Consider the following 24,678-nt stretch of genomic DNA (forward strand, 5'->3'; position numbering starts at 1 on the left):
CAGACGCACTCTGTAGCTTACAACAAAAACAAAACTTTCTCAAAGCTGGAATCATGTCCGACACGACAGCGCAGGATCTATCAGCCTCAGAGAGGACCAAGCCTAAATTCTGGACATATTTTGTGTATTTTAAGAAAGCCGAAGGACAGTTGATAGAGACAGTTTTCCTGTTTGCGGAGCGTGCAGGAAAAAGTGTCTCTAAAGGCAGCAATACTTCGAACCTCTGACTCACTTGCGTGACCGTCTCCCACAGCTCTATAGCAGTTAGTTAACGTTGGCGTTTTAGCTGAAATGCCGATGTGGGACTTTGGGTTGAGGGAGAATGTAACGAGTCGCCCCATAGTGCAGCTGCAGCGCCACCGCCAGTATATAAGCCATGTCGCGGATACCAATGGCACAATGGCACAATGCGTTACGGGGCTCCCGGTGGCAGATTGCAATAGATTCACTCTCGCCGCAGTATTATGAATTTAATAATGATGGCATTTTCCCAAATCTGCAAAGCGAAAGCTCACTGGAAGGACAACAACAATGTTCCTGATATAGACGGTTTATCCTCGTTTCTGACGCTATAAATAGTACATGTAATACCCTCGAAATGATCAACAACACATCGTTATAGTTCCTTTACTTTGATGTGAAAAGGCTTTGTCTGTATTTTTTTTTTATGTAACAAGCACTGTTATGTAACAAGCACCGCGATAATACCGAAAACCGTGATAATTTTGGTCACAATAACCGTGAGGTAAAATTGACAGTTTGTTACACAAACAAAGTAAGCACATGACTGCAGGAAGAAAAAGCACTGTATCAAATAATGTTGAAAAGACAATTCTCTCTATTGTAAATGGAATTATTTTCCACTGAGCCGGTTTGAGGTGTGTGCAAATAATTTCTACAGCTTTTTTGAAACACACCAATTATGTTGTATATTACATTTGGCAGAGAAATGGTTTAAATCAGTCCCACGCTGAGTAAATATGCACCAGCGCTCAAATCAACAGTTTTCAGACCATTTTATGCAAATTACCTCCTGACCTTTTTAAACAAATTTCACAGTCTCCATTAATAATTTATAAAGCCTTATTTCTGAATGTGGATTAAATCTCTTTATGTAAATAGGAGCGGGGTGTTTTATAACTAACTTTAAAGATGCTCTCGCAAACTGCCTCACCTTCAAGAATTGTATTTACAGTGTAAACGGCTTTTCATTAAAGGCATAAAAAGTCGTGTTTGGTGAGTGGTTTGACTCCTCAGACTTACCTGGACTGAAAACATGTGAGAGCGACTGTATGCCCATATGTCCCATAGGTATATAAATAAAACAGGGGACTTCTTGGCATTTTTTGGGCGTCAATGGCTCAGAAGAGAGAGGGTCTTGAATGAATGTAGTTGTAGTAGTAGTAGTAGTAGTAGTAAGTGAGTGAGTGAGTGAGTGAGTGAGTGAGTGAGTGAGTGAGTGAGTGAGTGAGTGAGTGAGTGAGTGAGTGAGTGAGTGAGTGAGTGAGTGAGTGAGTGAGTGAGTGAGTGAGTGAGTGAGTGAGTGAGTGAGTGAGTGAGTGAGTGAGTGAGTGAGTGAGTGAGTGAGTGAGTGAGTGAGTGAGTGAGTGAGTGAGTGAGTGAGTGAGTGAGTGACTGAGTGAGTGAGTGAGTGACTGAGTGAGTGAGTGATATAGTGATATAGTGACATAGTTACATGGTATTACACGTTGTTACATAGAACATTACATTTTACTAAATGTGGCAGGTACAATATATCAAGGGTAGTGTAAAATAAAGTGTTTCTGAGTTGGGGTCTCATGCCTTATTACATTATGTACCACCAAAATAACACACATTTTTCCATTGTGTATGTAAACTGTACAAGTTATTACCCGGTGTTACATAGCACATTACATTGTACCTAATGTGGCAGGAACAATGTATCAAGGGTAGTGTAAAATAACATTAACAATTCATTGATTCATTAACATGCACTCTCCCGACCAAATAAACCAATAAATAAATCAAATAAAGCAAAGTGCAAGTGTAAGTTATTATTATTATCGCTATTATTGTGTTGAAATTAAGTAAAGTGATTAAGTAAAATATCTAATTTTTTGGTCAAAAGATTGATTGACCTCATGCACATTATGGACTGTACTAAACTGCAGCGCCCCACCAAACCTGCACCCCGGTGATTTCAGAAATAGCCATGTTGACCAGCGCACTGACCAGCCCTGCACCCTGCTAGTTTCTTCTGATGAGGTCAAGACACGCTGCGCCTCTCACACTGTTCGCTTAGAATTAGAGCGCTGCAAGATTGGTCGCCACCACCCACCACTGCTTAGCTCAAATTGGCTTCAAGAGGCCAATTCAAGACAAATAGGCCATTTCCAAAAGCAACAACTGGCTTGGCTTCTCGACAAGCAGCGAACACCCATGCAAAAATGTAGTTGGCGAAACAAATGGCGAGTCAATTATACGGAAGGAAGTTCGTGAATAGCAACTCATTTCCCTGTAATTATGGTAAACTGCTGTGGAAGTACACTGAATAATAAGACACGCCGCTGTCTGTCGCGGTCAGCCAATCGCAGCCGACTCCTTTTGCCTCTGAACCAATCCAGTAATTCATACAAATGCAGACTATCTTTCATCAAAGCATCACAGATTTCTCTACAACTGGTGGCAGTTCAATAAAGGGCTGTACAATAGTCTATCGCCAAATAACTGTTTTCACAATATTAGGTGCTATATCTACAGTATATCGCAAGAAACCATTCTTCCATCTGACGGACTTTACATGTAAAAAATGCTACATTTTAGTTTTCATAATGTATTTGAGATTTTTGCTTTGTTTTCATTTAGTATTTTTGTCTAGTGAGTCATGTAATTAGTATTTTTTAACTCTTAAGCTCTGCAAGAATACATCTTGTGCAAACAAATGTGCTATGTTTGGTTAGATTTAAAGGAACAGGCCACCGTTTTTACATACTGAGATATGTTCTTACCTGAGCTTAGACGAGTTGATGCGTACCTGTCTGGTCTTTGTGCGTGCCCTCAGTTACGCAAAACGACCAAAGATGTTGTTAGCATTTGGCCTCTCCCAATGTATTCTTATAGCTCCAAAAGGGGGTGAAATTGGAAGCCACCACGCTCTTCCAAGGGCACGCACAAAGACCAGACAGGTATGTATCAACTTGTCGAGGCTCAAGTAAGAACATATCACAGTATGGAAGAACTGTGTGCCCTCAGTCACGCAAAATGACCAAAGATGTTGTTAGCATTTGGCCTCTCCCAGTATATTCCTATAGCTCCAAACGGGGGTGAAGTTAGAAGCGACCAAGCTCTTCCACGGGCACAAATACCAGACAGGTACGTATCAACTCGTCTGAGCTCAGGTAAGAACATATGTCAGAATGGAAAAATGGTGGCCGGTTCCTTTAATGGAATATTTCTTTCCTTTCGCTCTTATTGTGCAGCCTGAGTTTGCTGATATTCTGCAACAAGGGTAGAAATATTTGGGGCAAAAAAATTGGATTTTTCTGACACATACTGAGTTTGTGATAAGATCAAGACTTAAGGCCCTTTCCAACGCGATAATCTCCAGTTGGGAGTGGTCGGATAGGTTGACGCGTGTGCTTGTTGTGGACAGCACCGTCGGTCGTAGACAGGGGTCTGTGGAGGTCGGTGAAGTCAGTTCTGGCTGATTGCAATTGTCAAATTGGCGTCTCCCTCTAAATTTGGCTCCATAATCGCACTAAAAACAAACAGCAGCGGTGCGTCAGGTTGGTGTGACTCTTCCTTTACACGCAGAAGCATTAACATCATAGAAAGGACTGCAATAATACTACAAACATAAATCACATGTATTTCAGAACATGTTTGAAGAGCTCCAAACACAGGTTACTAAGCTTAAAGGGACTATACAGAGTTTAAAAATGTCAAAACTAAGTATTTTCCTCCCCCTACATGTTCCAGCCATGTCCTAATGTGTAGAATGAGCCCAGACCTATTCAACACAACTGCCTCTAAAATCCTGCACTGTCACTCAAATAAGTGTTAATTTGGGTCCGAAGTGCCGTCATGCACGAGCTTAAAGGAGCTAGATGCAAGTTAGCTATTTTATACTCACTACTGCCACCTCAGGTCATGGGTGTAACTGCAGCTTCTACATTAAGCTCATGCATGACGGTACTTCGGACCCAAATTAACACCCTTTTAAGTGACAGTGCAGGATTTTAGAGGCAGTTGTGGTGATCAGGTCTGGGCTCATTCTATACCTCACCAGGACATTGTTGAAACATGTATACTTAATTTTAACATTTTCATTTTTAAACTCTGTATAGTCCCTTTAATATAGAAGGTGCAGTTACATGTATGACCTGAGATGGCAGTAGTGAGTATAAAATGACAAACTTGCATCTAGCCTCTTTAAACAGATGTCACCTCATTGACAAGAAGAGACATTATTTGTTTTTTTGATATTGCCTTAAATAATTTTCTAATTGTCACCATTCATTTCAGTCTTGTGGGCCGGAGTGTTATTGCTTCACCTTCATTAACGCGCTTCACCTTTTGCATTTTGACACAACAAACAAATTGTACAATACACCGATGTAATGCAAATGGTCCTCCTGATTCATGAATATGACTGAGCGGTCCAGCAAAAAGTTATTTTCGGTTTGCGTTTCACGTATGAAATTATGTATACCCATATGTTCCATGGCATTACTCATTTATCATCATCTGAATAATTCAAACGTGGAACAGCGTCTAATGTACTTGCGTTATTGTAAACAAACTCTCTGTTATATAAGGATAGTGGGGCTTTGAATACATCCTTTCATGCCAGGGTGCTGCCAAAAGGAAAATATATCACACACTTAAAGTAATGCAGTAGTAATATTTGCATAAAACTGGTAGCATTTTCTTTGATTTAGCGCTTCTATAATTATTGCATAATTTAAAGAAAGAACGCAGTAGTGTATTGTTTCCCCCTCAATGCTATATTCCTTTATGTTGCGCAAATTGTGTTTACCCATATGTTCAAAGTCATTACACATGCATTATACCATTTGAATAATTCAGATGTATAAACAGTCTTTTGTGCTTGCGGTTTTGTACACAATGTTGGATCACGCAAAAATTAAAATTCCATAAAGTGCAATGTGTAAAATATGCAACAATGAGCTCTGAAGATGAAAGGTTGCAGAGTGGTTGGCACTTCTACCTACTGTTCATGGACACGCAGGTGTCAGATGAATTTGTGAATCTAAGTGATCCATTGTGAAACATATGTGCACGTGGATGGTTGTCTTAAATGAAAGATTCAGTGATTAAGTATAGCTTTCACAATCTATCCACAAGAAACATACAATGACCACAGTTGGTGAAGGTAGGTGGAAGCAGAGAGAACAATGGGATTGAGGGTCACACGGTGCAACATAGGGCAGGGTGATATGAAAACAACATATTGTGTGTATCATATCAGCTTTTCCTTGTTTGCTGACGATGATATTTACATGCCAAACAATGAACGCTGCACTTCAGAGACATACAGCTACAGTAACTTCTTTACTGTAGCACTCACTTCTTTAGTTTTTGCTGCCAGAGGCATAACTTCTCTTCTTTTTGTTGGAGGAGGTGCATAGCTCTGTGTTTACTCCACCCTCTTTCTCTCTCTCTCCTTCACTTCTGTGAAGCAGGTGGGGGAGGGGCGAATTTGGCTCATGGGGCCCTTTCAGGGAATATGTGACGGCCGATTGTCGTTGTTGCTGCTGCAGCGACTTTATTCTCTTGGTCGTTTCTGTCAAATCTGTTGGCCCTCTGGCTTGGGGGCCTCAGCCATGCTTCAACTAAAAGTAGCCAAGTTGAAATTTAAATACTAGGGATGCACTGATCCAACCGATCCAATACTGGTATCGGATATCGGAGCCGATACAGTGAAAAAATATGATATTGGCTACAAATATCAGATACTGAAGCAATACCTGTTAGTTTAGTTAATTAGTTTTGACCTCTGAATCGTATAAAGCAGCCTAATAAAATAAAGTTGGCCACTGCTGGAGTAGCCAAGTGTTTGTAATTTAATTCATGAAACGCTGTTAAAGCAGAACATATTTGTAATGCACAAGTTGTAAACCCCCAGTATCGGTATCAGAAGCAAAAAAGCTGGTACGGTGCATCTCTATTAAATACATTGGGACCTCTTCCAACAGCTTTATTTTGATGCCCCACAGCAACAACAATAAACCTTGTCGGAGTGTCGCTGATCATAGGAGCAGGTTTGTGTTCCTCTAATGATGAGGCAACATACTGGACAACCTTGAATGTTCCGCAGTGCGACTTTAAACAATTGGTCAATGTCAAGCATCCATCTGACCCTCAAATTGCTTGGAGAGGAACATTTTCAGGTAAAGGGAATAATAAGTCAAGGCAGAATGGTTAGTCATGCACTCTCTTCACCATCAATACATGGATTTAGAATGAACATGAGAGTGAATGTCAGCTTCCTGATGTGCACTATATGGCTCACAGTTTCTCAGATGGGCTCAAGTCACACATGACCATCAGCCAAAGAAGGTAAATTAATGTGTAGCGTAGCACATTATGAGTTAACTTTCTTATATTTATAATTAGAAAAAAAATAAAAAATCCTCTTTTTTGCAGTAAAAAGCGGAGTTTCCGGGGAAGATAATGTCATAAAGTGCGTGGGGAGTTGGATGAGAAATGATCCGGCCGATCTTTGTCAAGAACACTGTAATCCATTAAAAACATGACTGGAGGCGATGTCCCCCCTTAACAGTTGGTTACTTAGGTAGGGTACACTATATATAACTCCGGTGCCCAAAGATGAACAGATGTGCTTTTCTGTACAAGCCGCCATTGACATTTCCAAAGCTGCTCTGGGGGTCTCCTGCTCCTCACCATATGACAGGCGAGGCAGGGGGGGCTGTTTGTTATCGAAGCAAAAAAAGATCTACTCGCAGACAGAAGAAGGAGGCTAAGTCTGAGCTGTACCGACAGTACCGCTGCAAAAAGTACTAGGATTAATACTATGACTACTACTATTGTGACTTCACTACAACTTCTACTATTTCCGCCGCTGGAATTGAAGAGTTCATTTGCAAAAGCAGATACCTTCATTTTGATTTTGTTGATTATTCAAAATCGTTTTGAATAATTGTCACTATACAGATGCCACTTATGAAACTAAAGTTGTGTGATTTTAATAAAGAACAAGTGCCTTTATGTTTTCATGGCACTGAGACAAGTCTGGTAATGAACAACACTGCTATGTAAAGAGAAATTTTCAAGCATATGTGGAGTTTTCTCAATGGCACTTATCTGTTTTTGTAAATGAACTCTTCAAATGCTGCGTCTACCGTGACTGCTACTTTTGGTGCTGCAACTATTACTACAACAACCACATTGACGACTACAACTACAAAGAAAGGAACAATGAAGTAAAATAAGGGTGGCACATTATGCTAATTAATTGGTCACCTTACCGAATGATTATTGATTAACTGTTAACCACTCATTGTAATGTAAACATTTACATAAACAGGATATGCTTCTCAAGAAATAATAATGAACCATAATCAAAAGGGTAGAATGATTCTGATGGCACTTTATCATCTTCCTTGCTTTACAATTGATTGTTAGTACAATCGGTTAAGCTGATGACAGCAATTAATGAATTAAACAATTAATCCTGAACAAATAGTCAATATGTTACTTTTCTACATACATGACCTTTACAATAACCATCACTCTTACTGTGGTCAACGGAGTAGATTTTCCAATAGGTTTCAAATTGAAGAAGAATTTATGGCATCGCTTTAGATTAAGGTGTGCTCAATAAGTATTTATAAGCATTAGTAATCATTTTAGACTTAGGGTAAGGAATAAGGTTAGGGTTAGGTTAAGGTTTGGCTTTGAATACGTGTATTATTGATGGCCTATTATTACACTATGTTAACAGATAGTGCAGTGTGTTAATACTTTACAAGCATATTATTAATAACTTATTGATACTTAACAAGCACACCTTAATATAAAGCGTTATTAAAAGAAAATGTTCTGTATTGCCATAACTTTATCTATATCTTTCATTGGAACGCGCATAAAATAAAATGTGTATAAAGCATCTAGTCATATAATAATAGAGAAAGTGTGCTTAGGCAATTATTCCAAAAAAACAAAAGAAAAGTGAAATACTACAGTAATGTGTTTCTACTAAAAAAAAAAAATGTGCAAAGCCCACAAAACCCTGACTGACTATTGGATAAAGGTTCTGGTTCCACGCCACATTTTTCGCTTTGAAAATGTTCAAAACTTTACGGTAGCTAATAGCCAGCGAAGGTTGGCTGCGGTGGACAGTGAATACAACACGCCAAAATCCATTGCAGGTGGTATTCAAACCATGAATTCCCCGGAGTGAGTCAGGCTTGTCAGGAGTTGTAACTGTTACGAATGGCTAATGTTGCTTGTTAGGGAGAGGAGAGAAATAGAGGGATAGAGAGAGGTCGGAGTAGCCGAAAGAGTATCTATTGATCACCGTGAACCCTTGGCTGCAGAGCACTTGCGATGAGGTGGAGCTTCTCTCTTAACACCACACATGACCTGCATAAAGGCCATCAATCACGGCGCACTACGGCCCATTTCTCCTCCTGTCACCGGCGGAAAGAGGGATTTTTTCAGTGTGTCTCTGTCAACGTGCTGCGCCGTCTACCTGTTACAGCGTGCACGTGTGTGTGTGCGTGCACGTGGGAGAGTGTGTAATAGAGGGTGGTGCGACTCAGCAGGTGAGGCCAGAGAGGTTCGGGGTTGACCTAGTTTAGCTGTGGGAGAGAAATATCACCTCCGTGGAGAAGAGGTAATTGGCTGCCTCCGACTGTCCTTCTGGCTCATTGTGGGCTGTAATAGGTAATTCACATAGGCCCTTTTAAGGACCTCGGCCGGCTGTGGAAGAGAAGCATGTGCGAATCTCTCTTTATGTCTGTATCCACTTGTGCTGCTGCAGATTAATTAACCTCGGTGTCTATATATGAATGTGTGTGGGGTGTTGTGAAGAAAATCTAGGACAACTTTTATTCTCCGATAGTCAAAACAAGCACAAGCACGGTGCACAGTTAATTTATGAAGAGAGCTGTATTATGCACAGTGCCCTCAACTTTGAAGGTCAATATAGCCACAAGTATCTCAAGGTAATTAACTAAACTCGTGGAGCGACACGGCCAACGAGAAACAGGGCATCTTTTAGTCTATTTCAGTTCAAAACATGTTTGGCTCATCCAGCACTTGGGAGATACATCTTGTATACATCTGATTCAAATTGCTGAAGGTCATCTTAATTGTATCGTCCATTTCTCATTTTTTAATAACAACTTAACTACTACAGTTAAGGCCTAACTCATAATGAATAGTTCTTCACATACATTACTTATTCATTGCCAGTAGTTGTCAAGTGCAACTAATGAATTGTTCATGATGAATTTAGTGTTAACTCATCATTTATTAAGGCCAAACAAGGTGTAGTTATTATAAAGTGTTGCCAAATAAGGACAACAGAAACTGATATATATATATATATATATATATATATATATATATGTATATATTTATCTTTTTTTGCAAATCTATTGTTCTTTAATGCAGGTTTTACTGCGATTGCTTTCACCCATTTTGGCCAATGAGCTCGGACATCATGTTGATGCAGGGCACCCCTAGGCCATAATCATAAAACCATTGCCTTGTACGGGAAGGACATGCAGACTCCATTCAGAGATTAAGTTTGGCCTGGGGATTAAACCTACATCCTCTTCTTCCCAGGGATGTCTCATGTCTCTTTTTCAGCTTTTACCCATGTTATAGCATTCCTGGAATAGCATTTTACTCCACCCATGCAGTTTTACGTAATCCTGTTTGCTTTGGTTGTTTCTTCTTCAACTGCTGACATCCTGCAACCCATAATTTCTTAAAGGCCATAGACCATCAACAGATCCTTCTCAGCAGTTCCGCTCTTAATCTGCTTGTATCATGCGTGATTGATTTGTCAGCATGCCGTTGGATTGGATTTGTAGGTGCCCCAAAAGCAGGTTAATAAGCTTCAAAGGTGCATGATAGGTTCCACCCCCCCCATATGAGCTTCAATATCATACCAACTTGAACTTCAGTCTGCACACGAGACAGACAGGAAGACCATTTCAAAACCCCGGTGAAGCCAAGCACGTCAGACAGAAGGAGATGGAGCGAGCAAAAACATCTCCCGTATTGTCTCTCAACTAAAGCAGAGGCGGCGTCGCGTCTCACCTGGCTGCGGCTGGCTGTAGTTGCTCTGCCTCTCGCGGTGTGATCCCAGCGTCAGGCGCAGCTCGTGGGTGTAGTCGGGCAGGGTTTCGCGGGACGTGTAGGAGCGGTGGTGGTGGGCCCGTCCGTCCTCGCTCTCGTCCGAGGAGCTGGTGTAGGACATCTCCATCTCATGGCGCCCCTTCGACAGCGGCTGGTACGGCTTACTGTCCATCTCCTCCATGGCTCAGGGCTACGCTTCAGACGGTCAGCACGGCCTCGGCACACAGCACTGAGAGTGGAAACAAGACACGGAAGACTTGGGATTAGACCGGCTGCGTTTCAGGTTGACATTGCACGGGCAGGTGAATTTATTGCGCTATATGGTGATTTCTTTGTGGTAACAATTGTGGTTCAAAGCCCTAGTGACATACTGTATATAACTGGCCAGGCTGTACAGCTGATACGCATCTGGGTATTTGTTTTGAAAATACAATGCAATCCATCGTGAAAACTGACTCTTTCCCCCAAATGGAAGCGTGAAATCTGGAACAGTCTTCACGAGGATGTGAGACAGGCCTCAACTCTGACAATGCTCAAATCCAGGCTGAAAACAGTCCTTTTTAACCATGCATATGACACCTGAAAGTATTTTATCCGCACTCTTACCTTTTACTGTAATTGTTGATTTTATGCTGATGTTTTTTATTGATTTTATTTGTTTCTTATTGTTTTCTTGTAATTTTATGCAACTGTGACGCACTTTGAATTGCCTTGTGTATGCATTGTGCTCTACAAATAAACTTGCCTTGCCTTACAGCATGTTTGATGGCGTATTTGTATGGTAATTTTCATTGGATCCCATACTCTATAGCTGTGGTTCTAGACTGGTGTAGCCCATGGAATGTCTTATCCTCAAACAATTGTTGCCAAAAAAGCTGAAATAATGATCGAAACAACAGTCATTTTAACAGACTCAATATGTGATTCTATACTTTTTTTGTACATAAATATTAAAACCCACTGAAATTGGTTCCGTGACCCACTTTTGGGGCCTGACCCACCAGTTGAGAACTACTGCTCAATACATGTAGGCTGAAGATATGAGACTGGAGATTTAGGCTAAAACACATGTGGAATATTCTCATGAACAAGCAAGTTCAATATTGCATTTGGCACATCTCATGTATTCAGCTTATGGACCCAATGACCAGGCAAAGCATTGGTGATTTTCCGTTGATACTTTATCACTAATAGATCTACACTACACCTTGCCCTCCATCTTTCCATCTGAGATTTTGCTTGGATTAGACACGGATAACTATTTTGTTTCTTCATTCCAGTGGATCAAAAATGCACAATCAATCCATTGTCAGGATCTGAACCAGGCTGTCGGTCTCGATTCGCCTATTAACTGCACGAAAAACAACTTGGGAGGAACATACAAACTCCAAACACAAAGTCCCTCCCTAATCCGCGAGTGAACCGCTCGGACCTCTCTGCTGCGAGGCAACATCGCAAACCACTTTGACGAAGGAGTTGTAAAAAGCACAAAGAATTGAGTGAAAAGACGGCGCGGGCAGAGAAAAATGCCGGGAGAAGCCTTTTATTGAACGCAGCGGAACAATAGCGCAACATCTGCTCGTTCCAATTACAGCAGGCATTCATAAACACTATTTGGCTGCTTTCATATTTCACACCAAAGGTTAGCCCCGGATCAATACACCGTGGAGGGGACTCTGATGGTGGCCATTACAGTGCCGCGTGAGCTCGCAGAGAAATGGGACTGAATCGGGAGAGTACTTTCCATGGCTTTATCTCGGTTACAGCCATCGACAAACTCCCCATAAATCAACAAAGTTTCAGATAAGACTGACGGACTGGCTTTCTCACTGGTGCAGTGACTCACGGGCTTCTGTCGTCATGATGAGAGGACATTATACCCTGGCAGCTGAAATGTCAATTACAGAGGAGCAAAAAATGCTTGAATGTTGAGTGTAAAGCTTCAAAGAAACAACACTTAATTAGGATTACAGATCGTGCCTCTACTGGTGATTCCCTTACTACGACTAATTCATGGATCTACAATAATATCCTTTTACAATGGTTACATACAGTACAGCAACAATGATCCCTTTTAGTGCAAAAGGTTTTTCTTTCTTTCTTTACAATTTAAAGTTGGGCTGCACTTCAATAAAATGAGTCACCCATACTGAACAGTAAAACAGTAGTAACATTAATTGCAAAAGCTTGTATTATAGTATGTGATTGAAAACGCCAGTCAGATCTGAGTCTCCTTTTGTTGAGTCAGAACAATACCGCACTCGCCTCATAAATACTGATCTCCAAACGATTAACGCACAGAAAAAGAAGCGATCAGAAAACACTTAATTGGCATTAGCTGTTCTTTTGGTGCCGTGCCGTGCCCTGCCCGAGGCCTTTCCAGCCTATTTCCTCCAGATATAAAGCTTCTAAATGGAGCTTGAGAGGGTCATTGCTCATAGAGACAAAGTGCTCTGGTATTGACCTCTTCGGGGAGTCCTGTAGTCCATATATCAGAGCCATTAGACCGTGCCTGCTCAATACCTCCGAGATCCGACGGCACGGCCCGATCACCGCTATTCTGATACAAGTTTACAGCTGACCTTTCTGCTGCTGCCCCAATGCTTTTATTCCACCTGAAAGAGTCCCCCGTCTGGCCTCCCGCTCACCCTTCTCATCCCCCTGTACTGTAAGCGCGTCGTCAGGCGTGGCCCAGTTTGTATGTAAATAAAAGAAAAGGCTATGGAGAACACATGCTTTAAAGCTCAACCTCTGATAGAAGCAAGTCAAAGCAGGTCTGCGCTGTTTGCATATTCCACCTTGTAAATGTGCTTAGGGACATAAAAGAGCGAAATGACCTTCAAGTGTTTGTTTTATTGTTTGCTACGGTTTTGTTGACTCGCCCGATCTTTTTAGTGTTAGACTTCTTGATCCTTGACATTTTGAGAAATGTGTGAAGTCTGTATCCAAGGAGTAATCTGGTTTATTTTAGTTTAGACGTTTTTTCTTTTTGTTCAATTAGTGATTTACAAACCTAAATAAAAGACGTGAGGAGACTGGGCGGCGCATATTTACCCGAACTCTATCACTAGATACATTTAAAATGATCACAGTCTTTTCTGTTTTGCCAGTAGTGACTTTCACTTTCTTATTATTATTGTAATTGACCATTCACAAAACCCCACCCCAAAACGGTCATTGTCCAATCATCCCTCAAAGCAACAGTTGCTATCCAGATCACCTGACATAGAAAATAGAAAAGCGCAGCATGCTTTTTCACCCTCTGAAAGATGGGGGGGGAAAAAAACAGGAGCTGTGCCTGCTCGCTTGTAAGCTAAGGTAAGAGTCATTCACCATCCGTCTTGTCGGTTGCCAAGAGTATCATGAGCTGTCGTTGAAATTGTCACAAAAAGCCGTTTCTGTCGCAGGAATGTCTGGTTAGTTTACTTTTTAAGTGCTACAGTAAGCGTTTAGTTGCTCTTAGCAGAGCCTTGATATTTCCTCCACAGCCAGGGCCAAGGGCTTATCCATGGGCCGCCGTCTGACCAGACTGCTCTCCCTTGTGGCCGGTAGTCTATTTGAACAGTGGCCCATGGCCAGCCCGTGGTTCTAGGCCGCAGCGAAGCCTGTCACACCCCTGCGGTAAGAGTCATCTCGGGCGTCTGTGAGCCACTTACCACACATGTCACGTTATATGTAGGACTTACACATACACAAGACTGTTGGTAAAAAGTTACATTAGGGTGTAGGGCACAGAGGGCTTAAGTTTGAGCTCCTTTTGGTTTAGTAAGTTAGCCAACGTAACAATAATGCTCATAGACTAACATAAGAGAACTGACTGACTGAGGTAATACAAGAGCAAGACTAGTCCACACGACTGTGCTGGTTGCATTTAAGGTTTTTTTCCTGATTTCGCATAAGACTGGTGCTTTAGCCTCAATGGTTAGTGTGCCATTTTAAATTTGTATTACTCAAATCTTTTTATTGCTTTTAAATTTAAGAACAATAAAACGGTCAGTGCTGTTGCATATTTTAAATGTATTCCTACGCTGCACATGGCAACCCATCTCGCCTCGATCTGGGGGATATCGCACTGGTATTGCACCAGAGTCACTGGCACGTGCACTTCTCCCCTGTTATGTGTTAAACTTGATGGCACATTAAGTTTTACAGTGATATTTATATTGATTTGATAAAAGGTATTTATTTCTTATATAAGCCCTTCTCAGGATTCAGTGTTGCCATGTTCAAATATTGTTCAGAATATACAGTCAGGAGTAGTTTAATAGGTTTGTTATGGATTCAAGGGAAAAGACCCAAATGCAGAACAGTCACAAAAACTCTTTGAGTGAAATTAAATTTAATGGAAAAGGATAAAAGCAATAAGACAGGCAAAAACAAAAAACTCACTTGGCGGAACAGAAAGGAAGAGAACAGGACCGAGCACAATCACACACAGTGAACCCACAAAGTAAAACCCAGGGGTTCAAATACAAGGAACATGGAACAGGTGAAACCCAGTAATCAACACGAGGAAGGTAAAGCAAAACCACAAGGACCGAACAGGCATGTCAAAATAAAACTATATGTAGAGACAAAGACAAGGGCAGAACTAGAAAAGAAAACACAACTAAGGAACCACAAAACAGAACCATGACAATTTTGTATTATGTGAAAATCACTTTTTAAAGTTTTTTATTATGTTCGTACCTCCAGTATTGCTCAGATCGATTCATGTATATTTGAGTAATCTTTGAATTTCCTGCTAGCAGCACTTTCCTGCTGTTTTGCTGGAGGGGACAAGGCTCCACCTGGGTATTAGGCCCCTCCCATGTTCTCTTCCTCAGTTCAGCCCACAGCACCCGCCCCTGCCCCCTGCAGACTGAGCTTTTAATTGATCTATTTTAAATACATTTGTAAGAAACCCCTGGCTTATGTTGTCTGTGCTCCTTTATATATGCATACAAAAGAAAAAAATTTAAAAACACCACTAGACTGGCACAGAGTTTCTTAAAGAGACAGAGGCGAAATCGCTGCGTCGGGAACAGTGTTGTTATATTTGTTTCATTTTTTGCAACAATTTTGGTAGCATTTACCACCTTTAAAACAACACATACACTCAGAAGGTCACTTTCAAAACATCCATGAATCTACATTTTGGTCCTGCTCCAGGCCTCCTTCGTGGCAGCGTCCATCCTGGTTACTCCCCAACAGAACCTCAGCAATTTGGCATTATAATCAATCCAAATCCCTGCATTAGCGTCACTTAATACAAAGTAAAATAAACTCAGATAGGACCAAAAAACGACTCACTACATCACATTTTCTGCATCACAGATTGACCACATAAAGCCCATATTCACCACGAGACAATCAAAGTAATCAAAGTGTGTTCATCAAAGTGCTATTGATTCACTAACCTATCGTGAGATGAAAGTGAATGATTGTTGTCACTGTTGTATAGTGTCACTACTGAAGGCAGAGGGTGTGCCATGTCAATTTGAAATTTGTCCCAGCCTAGTTTTTCAGTTTAAAGTTCTTTGTTTACTAATACATTATTTTAAATGATAAAAAATGAGATATAAACGCTGCGTAAGGTACCTAAAACAGTCTCAAGCCTCAATTATGCATATGATACGTATCTACATTAAACTTCGTCCCCATCCCAACCAAGGAGGCGGTGAGTGCCAGGAAGGGAATTTTGCAATTAACATTTTACGAAATCGATATGCAACCCACACAAAGAGGCCTATAATTTACTGTGTTGAACTCAAAAGGGAAATGAAAGACAGAAAGATCGACAGTATCTGCGGAAGCATCTATCCATGTCATATGAGTTTGTATTAATTTTTCACATCAAAGCCAACATTATCAACCCTTTGAATACATTTACATAGCCTGTAATGACACGCGCACACTCCACCCCTCGCACATACATGCGTTCCTGCGGTTCCCTACAATCAAGATGCCTTTCATTTTGATTGGCAGGAGTTATTGCTGGGAATCAAAGCCCACTATTATCTGTGCCGGCCTGTCAAGAGCGGGGATTGACTGGTGTCACCTCCCTCTCTGGTCGCGCGGGTTTACATTAGACGTGTGCGAGCTCCGAGGTAGCTGCGGGCGCTCGCTGCTGCCTGTCTCCAGCGCCGCTCATGTCCTGTTTCATGTCTGTCACACGCTTTCACGCGCGCACGCCAATGAAAGCAGCACGCCGCCATCCCCGGGTCTGTGTTCGCTCAACGCCACATCTACGGGCGCGGGTTTAGACACACAACGAGCGCGCGGACTTGTCAGGCGGTTTGGCGCAGTGCTGAAGGCAGAGCTCTTGCATGTGCGCGCTGGGTTAAAGTCTTACCTCTTTCAGAGCTGTTTCACCATCTGTCTTATATCTGGGTGAGATTTGATGTAATGTTCGATATGTAGGTCATGGTTTGATTTCCCTTTTGGGGAGTGTGTGTTTTACTAAAATAGTTTGGTGATGTGTAAATCACCACTTTACTTCTTTTTTTTTTTTTACACTCCAGGCGGGTGATGTGTCAGTGTGTCACCGTATTGCACTGTACTGTCATAACAGGTTTTGATAACTGGTTCAAAATAAGAAAGAGAGAACTATCGTATGCATTGCAAAAACAGATCTACAGAACTGACAACACAGAGAATCCCAGTGTGAGAAGAGTCAGTACCTTTTTCATTCAGGTGTACCAGGACTTCATTTACTTTAAAGGTACACAGCGTAACATTTTGGACTATACTATTGCCAGCAAAACAAAACATGCTCCTATTGTCCAGCTCAACGCAGAAAATGTTATTACTGCAGTGGGCAAGAAAAGAGTGGATTTGGATGAGAAACTAACCTGTTTAAATCTCAAATTCTACTGCGTTTTCGTCACATCTCATCATGTAGGGCTGTGCAATTAATCGAAATTTGATTACAAAATTAGCTCAATCTTATGACATTTTTTTTTGTGCTAACCAGACTTGCATTATTTCATGGCGCTGGGATTATTTTCCCTTCGCATTTCACGCGCCATGGCTCATGCTTTTGCCTGACATAAAAAAAAACAGCGCTGTGTGATGATGTCATCAGGCCACGCTGCTCAGTTTACTTGCGCAGGTGTGAGGGTTGGCCAGCAGGGGGCAGGTGTGAAAAAGAAACCTCTCCTTAATCGGGGCATACTTGAAATCATTTGTCATCTTTTATGACTGTTCAGAAAACAGAAAATATTCAGCAGTTTTTTTTTATTAATAAATATATATATAAATAAAATAAATACTTTTTTTTAAAGGTAACAAATAATTGTTTGAATAATCGTGATTTCATTTATGACAAAAATAATTATGATTATTATTTTTTCAATAATCGAGCAGCTCCCTGTTAACAGTCATATTTTAGGAGGGGTGAGTCTCATAAATGTTTGTTTGTACATTTATGAGGCATTTTTCAATCATGAAAATGTCTGTCATCAAATAAATGCTTGTATTTCAATTGTATTTATTGGGTAAAATTCTACGCAGTGCAGCTTTAAAACAAATGTTCCAGAAATATCCTAAAAACAATTAGTCTCGCTCAGGAGCTCAGATTTTTTATTTTAAACTATATTTATCTATTCATTTATTCATTATAATTTCATACTAGTGAGACTAGGGCTGGGCAATTAATCAAATTTTCATCTAGTCGCGATTTTAATAAAGGTCGATCTCAAAAATCACGTGGTGCGTTTTAATCGATGGGATAATTGGCCTGTCCTGTCGCATTTTGGGGGAAAAAACTCCGGGCGCCGCAATGCTGCAGCGCCTGTCAGAGTAAACCAAGGGAATACTCAGACCAACAAACGGGACGGCACACGGGACAGCAAGAGAAGAGAATCTGGTGAAATTAAGTCAGCTACAAACTCGCGCTAACTCGTCAATGGGCAAAACAGAAACCGGTTTGCCTTCGAAGAGGAAAAAGAATCACTTTGTTTGGACCATGTGGATTATTTTTGAGGCTGCAGCCGTGGATTAGCTAGACTGTTAACAGTGAGTTGTAAATGTTATCATCTATTATACTAATAAATGTGAGTATTTCTTGATGTACATATTAAAGCAGTACTAAGTAACATTAATAAATCCTTTCTGTAGTCCCTCTGGGGGTAATACAAGTGTTAATGGGATGATTGGAGGCTAACAGGCTAACGGGAAAAGCTAGCTGTGGGCTAGCGCCACTTAAATAGTATTTACAGCCAAATTTCAGTGAAAAAAATAATTTCCATTGTGTAATTGGATGTACAATGTCCCGCTCTCCTTTTGTCTTTCTGTCTTTTAAAGTAAAAAAACGCAACTCACTACAACACTTGCAGTTGCGCTTATGGCCTCTAGGGGCAAGAGTTACTTAGTACTGCTTTAAGTTGTTAGGGCTGTGCTGTGCTTCTGACATACTTCAAACATTCTACTATTTTGCGTCTCCTTTGCAGATGTGTGTGTGTTGCGTGGTGCAAGGGATGGCAATCTCTCCTGCGATGGATAATTTCTGGACGACTGAGAGCCCAGACATACATTTGTGAGACATTGAGATGCACTTTTAGTATAGATTCATCCACAAAGACACTACTTCACACATATCAATCGTGTTTTGGTGTCTTTCAATGCAAAATAACACACACACTGAACAATTACCTATAACTCCTCTAGGGGGTCCCTTACCCCAACCAGGGGAAAGGGGACCACATGGGGGAGTTTAGCACTTAGCAAGGGGAAAACTGAGCAGTATTTCAATATTACTTAAAAAAAAAGGTACTTTTTAATAATGATTTTCAGTAAAAAGGTTTGCATTTAAGAGTATTTTAGCTTATTTTGAACACCCTACTACGCACTAAATATGAGTTTAGTTGGAAAAAAAATTGCGCGAGGTACTCTGAATAGCTCAGATTACAGACTTAGCAGTTAACTCACGCGTTCAGCAAATGTCTTTTTCTGATGTATGCACAGTGTATATATTTTATGTCATCAACATGCAAGTCCAAATGTGTATAATCAAAACCATTTCAGATGACAAGTGACCTATCTTCTTCCATCTCCATCTCATTCGCTTCCCACCCTCCATCTCATGCAGCGAGGCCCCTGTATTTAGCGTTGTGATCCTGCCGGTGGGGGTTGTTCCTGATAATTCTAGCCCACAGCGGGGCGCCCATTAGGGGGCTTGATTCTCCGGTTTGATGTCAAAACCTGGAGGTTGTTTCCTGAAGCCCGGCTATCTTCAGACAAGACACGCGGGCGATCGGCGCAGGACGGAACAGCGGGCCACCCATCTGGATAAATTACAATTCTATGCCCCCACACAAGTAAAAATACAGTTTAACAATGACACAGTATAATCGGGTAATTTTCAGTTTTCTATAGAGAGTATGCACTTCCCAATATTCATTCTAAGCAACTCCCCCAAACTGAGCGTGGAAAAAAAAAAAAAAAAAATTCATAACTCATCGTTGACACTCATTTGACTTCTGTCACAATGCTGTTGCCATGACGGCATCTCGTCATATAAGGGGGCGTGGCTTCGCCGAGGGGGAAAATAGAATCTTTAGAGAAACACAATTTTTCTCTCTTTTTAGCCATTTTCTGGTGGAATATGAACTTATTTATCACATAAATAAAGTCAAGTGTAAATCGGGCCCATATGGATATTTTCTCACAGCAGATTGTTCAGTAGAAGTGAAAAAAGCGCTAGCTAACAGTTAGCATTAGCCCGATGCAAACATGTAGCATCAGGTCAGGTTAGCATTCTCCATTATTTATGTATTTATGGGCTGTTGAACCATTTTGCTCCTCTCCATGTCTTTGTATCTTTCTGTAGTAGAAAACTAAATTCATAATTAAGCATTTGTTAAAGTAGTTTTTGAATAATTAAAGAAAGTTTAGATTTTTCACCAAATTGTTTTCCCCTTAACTGTCTTCAAACATGACCATATATGGGCAAATCCAGAGATGCCGTCTGTATCTATAGGCTCTCACTTTTTAACCCCACCAAACAAGTGTGAGCACATTGGTCTTGGTCTAAAATAAATAACACATTCTTTATTGTGACTTTCTCCTGATTTATAGGTTTGGGGCTTTCAAAAAAGTTTCACTTACATGTGACCACTTGGATAAAAAAAAAAAAGAAAGAAAACATGCATAATGCAATGATAGAAAATTACTGCAACAATTAAATGTTAATGTGCTATTTATTCTTTTGTTCTGCTATTCTTTAAACTCCAATTGCCCTGGGACTGCGGATGGAAATTAGCTTTGAAGCTAAAATCTGGGGCAGCTGCTTCATTCTACTCTGCCTCATGTTACTGTACACTATTCCTGCCATATAATTCAATTCCAGCCTCACTATATGAAGCTCTGGGATTCCTGGGTGGGGCTTTTGCATGTTCTCCCATAGTCTGAATGCTCCGGTTTCTCGCACTAACCTAAAACATACAAATCAGGCTAATCGCCCCTCTATGTACTCCATTATACTCTTATTAGCCCGGGAACCTTGAGCAAAACTCAGACAATCGTACACAAACAGAATGAAGTCTTGGCCTCATCATGTAAGTATTTTTTTTAAATCCAGCGTGTCCAAAAAGGTTCACGAGATTCTGAGCGTGGAAAGGCAACAGAAGGCTACAGCATAAATGTAGCATCCTGATGAAAAACACTATGCCACATCTCCACCCGCCTAGAAATACAAGTGCAGAATAAACCACCTTTGGGCCGAGCGCGCCTCCGCACTCTCCCTGTGGTCTTACTATTCATAGAAAAACACACAAGGACGAACGGCCCGGGAAAGGTCTGGGGGTGCTTGAATAATTAGCAAGCGCAAATTTGTAAGACCGGAACCTACAAGATCTGTAGCATGGGCTGTCATATTTTATTTATGCACGGTGCTGGGGACTACACACGCTACACTGGGGGGTTCCCTGGTGAAGCTAACTAAGCATTTAACAGATAGCATGATACACTGGCGGTGACTAGCCACTGATCTTAATCATCTCGGCGCGGGCCTAAAGTATGTAAAATTCATTGATTTGAATGATTAATGCGGCCCACACTCCAGATTATGCTACTACTGTACAGGGCGCTGCGTGGAATACTAATTTATTGATAGGCCACTGTGACAAATTAAAGCAATATTGTAAGAAGGAATTGGTCTGCAACGAAAATCAGCTTTATGTGCAAGAGATGGGATAATCCGGTATATTATATGCACTTGTAACTAATAGGTTTTTTCTGTGTTTTGTGAAAGAAGTTTTAGAAAGGGTTAGATATGTACATTTTAAAATAAAAATCATTGTTACTGTCTGGAAAATTAAAAGAACTAGCATTTGGTGAATTATGTCTGGGATCAAGAAACATTTAACCCTGCATTTTTATTTCCTTTTTCCGTATTTTCAAAAGTCTTTCAGGCATATGACAGGTCCATGGTTGGATGGACTCGTCAAAAGACAAAAATGTTTAATACAAGAGAATGGATAAGTGTGGGTTGCACTTCTTAAAGGTGCATTATGGAACTTTTTTATGCAAAAAATCAAACTTTATTGGTGCGGGTGACCTTTTTGTGACCCATGTGCTGTATGGGTGGTTTGCATGGCGCCTTTACTTTCGATCACGGTGGCCTCTACGACGCTCCAGGATCAATTGTTTTGTGGGTTTGTAGGTTTGCTGGTGAGAGGTTCTGTCAACTAGGGCTGTGCAATTAATCGAAATTCGATTACGATTTTGATTATTACACTAGGCGATCACAAAAATAGCATAATCGAGAACAAACTATTATTAAGGATGCCCTCCCGCTCGTCCATCCAAAGCACAAAACGTCCGTCCTGTGCAGTTTGTGTGAGTGCGTCTGATCAGCTGAAATACCAGCGTGACAGAACTGTAAATAATATCGTACTAATATTTTTTATACCTAACTCTTGAGATAACGCCACTGTTAAGTGCTCACCTTGTGCTGAAAGGAGAACAGCTGTTTTAGAAGCCTCGATGTCCTTTGCTCAGGCACTGGTTTTGTTTAGTAGAAAAGTCTCTTCTTCAGGAGCAGATCTCAACGGAGCTCTGCTCTGCTGAGATGATTGTTTCTGTTCCCTTTGCATTTCACGAGCTAAAGGCTCAGGCTTTGGTCTGACAAAAACATTAGTGCTGTGTGATGATGTCATCAGGCCGCGCGCCTCTGTTGGACAGGTGTGAGGGCTGGCCAGCAGGGGGCAGGTATCCCTATAGGATTAGTTTAGAAACGTGAGCATATTAAAAAAAAAATGTGTTTTTTGTCCAAAGAAAATGTAGCCCATAGTTGTTTTTTAAAATAATAATAAAAATAAATAAATAAAATAGAGATTTTTTTTTTAAGGCAACAAATAATCGTTTGAATAATTGTGATTTCAATTATTACTAAAATAGTCGAGCAGCCCTACTGTCAACAGTGAAAACCTACCAGAAACTCAAAAAAACAGTTGGGTCACTAAAAGGTCAAATATGCATCAATAAAAAGGGTTGCATAAAAAGTTCCATAATGCACCTTTAAAGAGGTGGTGTTATGTAAATGTTGAAAGCTTTATATCAAAAACAAGCCTGGACTTGTGTTTTGACTCACTCACACGTCTTTGAGTAATCTTTGGATCTTCTCATTCTTAGCATCTTAGCATATTGTTGAGCTTAATCCTATGATCACTAACTAAGCGCAAAGCCATGGCTTTACCACAGCCACACGGGCCGCACTGACTTTTTTTCTTCTCTCTTTGTTGAAGCAGCTGTGCAGCAAAGGGGAGCAAGAGGAGGTGGTGAGAGGGGCTTTCGGTGAAATTAAGGACATGAAACAACTTCAATTCTTGAAAAAATAATCAAGAATGTAACTATAACTTCGGTTTATGGCCTGGGTTTGAGTGAGGCACCGTATGCTAATGTTATGGCTGTACCTTTGTTCTTTCTTTTGTGGTAAAAATGATTGGATTTAGTTCATAAGTGCTGTGTTTGTCATTGAGCCACTCATTGAGCCAGAACATTATCCTGTGACCTTTACTCTCCGTGACAGAGTGACTAAAAGAGCTGCTGAAATCATTGTGACAGCAACACAGTGGAGCCAGAACTCGTGTCTATTATGCTCCTTTGAATGTTCATCAGAGTATTTGTAATATTAAACTAGTCAAATGTAGATCTGTCTCTTTCTAAATGTTATCATTACAAAATACCCGTGGAAAGCATAATTCTCTTTTGTTTTGGAAAAATACCTCTAAGTCTAGACCAAGATCATCAGTTATACGACTCACAGGCTGTAACATCTTGCCCACCGTGTCATAGTGGGATGTAAGTGCCTTGTGGCTCTATCGAGGCACCATTTAGCATAAGCTATTGTTTTGTGTTTTCTCCTTCCCCCTCACTCTCCCAGGCATGTGACAGCTCCTTGGTTGTATTGCCTCTGAAATAAACATGCCCAGGCCATGACTAACACACTGGATACATGCAATTGTGCAATTCTACTCCAAATCTAATTCTAATCTATAATTTATCAGCATGTAATGAACTTAGTGCTCGGTTTTAAATTAATACAAAGTGACAACGCTGACTGAAACACATGCACTACATTACACAACCAGCGAGCGGCCCCTCCCTCCTCCTCCGTTAACCCATTTATTTCTTATCACTTCTTCATTCTTCCACGCAAACAATCTCGCGCAGGAGTCATAATCCACGGCCCCGCAGCTGCAATAATGCCTAATGGGACCCAGCACTTGCTTGATCCTCTTTCTATCTGTCCATTTACTCAACAACAAGGCAACCATGGACCAGTGGGATAAATCTGCTTAGAGGAAGCGAGAGAGAGAGAGAGGCGAGCATGCACAGTTGCTTTTAAACAGGATTTACACTTCAACTCATCTCCGGTGGGGCGTGGCCAAGAGAAAATCCACCCAAACAAACAACATTATGGATGTACAAAATCGGAGCTGTTGCGAACATGCTATGAAGTGCACAGTCTGGCATGCATAAAAACGACTCAAAACAATAAAGAGTACCATTAAGGGAAAGTCTCTGGTCCTATATCTTGTATTGGTAAAAAAAAAAAGTACTCAATGCACTTTAAACCCACGCAGTATATTCAATTTTCTAAAGAAATCATATCATTTGGCATACAATGGTACAATTTTGGACCATATCTTGGCAATATTTATGATTTTTTTTATATATATTTATGATATTTATAAAATGTTCAGGAGCAGTATAGTAAATATAATCACACTGCATTTCAGAACATGTTGGTATAGGACCAAACTACAGGGTAAGCAAAATATCCTACAGAGAGAGAAAATATTGCAAATGAAAAGAAATAACTGAATTCTTGTTAAAGCTGGGGTACCTAATTTT

The 24,678-nt window shown here is 40.7% G+C and overlaps 1 protein-coding gene across 1 annotated transcript in view; it reads right to left on the reverse strand.

The window, feature by feature from the left end:
- Positions 1-24,678, reverse strand: part of tenm1 (teneurin transmembrane protein 1) — a 464,310-nt gene that overhangs the window by 402,833 nt on the left and 36,799 nt on the right. Inside the window, exon 2 of the mRNA XM_079556162.1 lies at positions 10,300-10,567. Coding sequence (XP_079412288.1) covers positions 10,300-10,519 — 220 coding nt within the window. The 5' untranslated portion in view covers positions 10,520-10,567. The remainder of the gene's footprint in view (positions 1-10,299; positions 10,568-24,678) is intronic.

This window comes from Gobius niger, assembly GCF_951799975.1.
Source record: "Gobius niger genome assembly, chromosome: 5".
In the NCBI taxonomy this organism is placed as follows: Eukaryota; Metazoa; Chordata; class Actinopteri; order Gobiiformes; family Gobiidae; genus Gobius; species Gobius niger.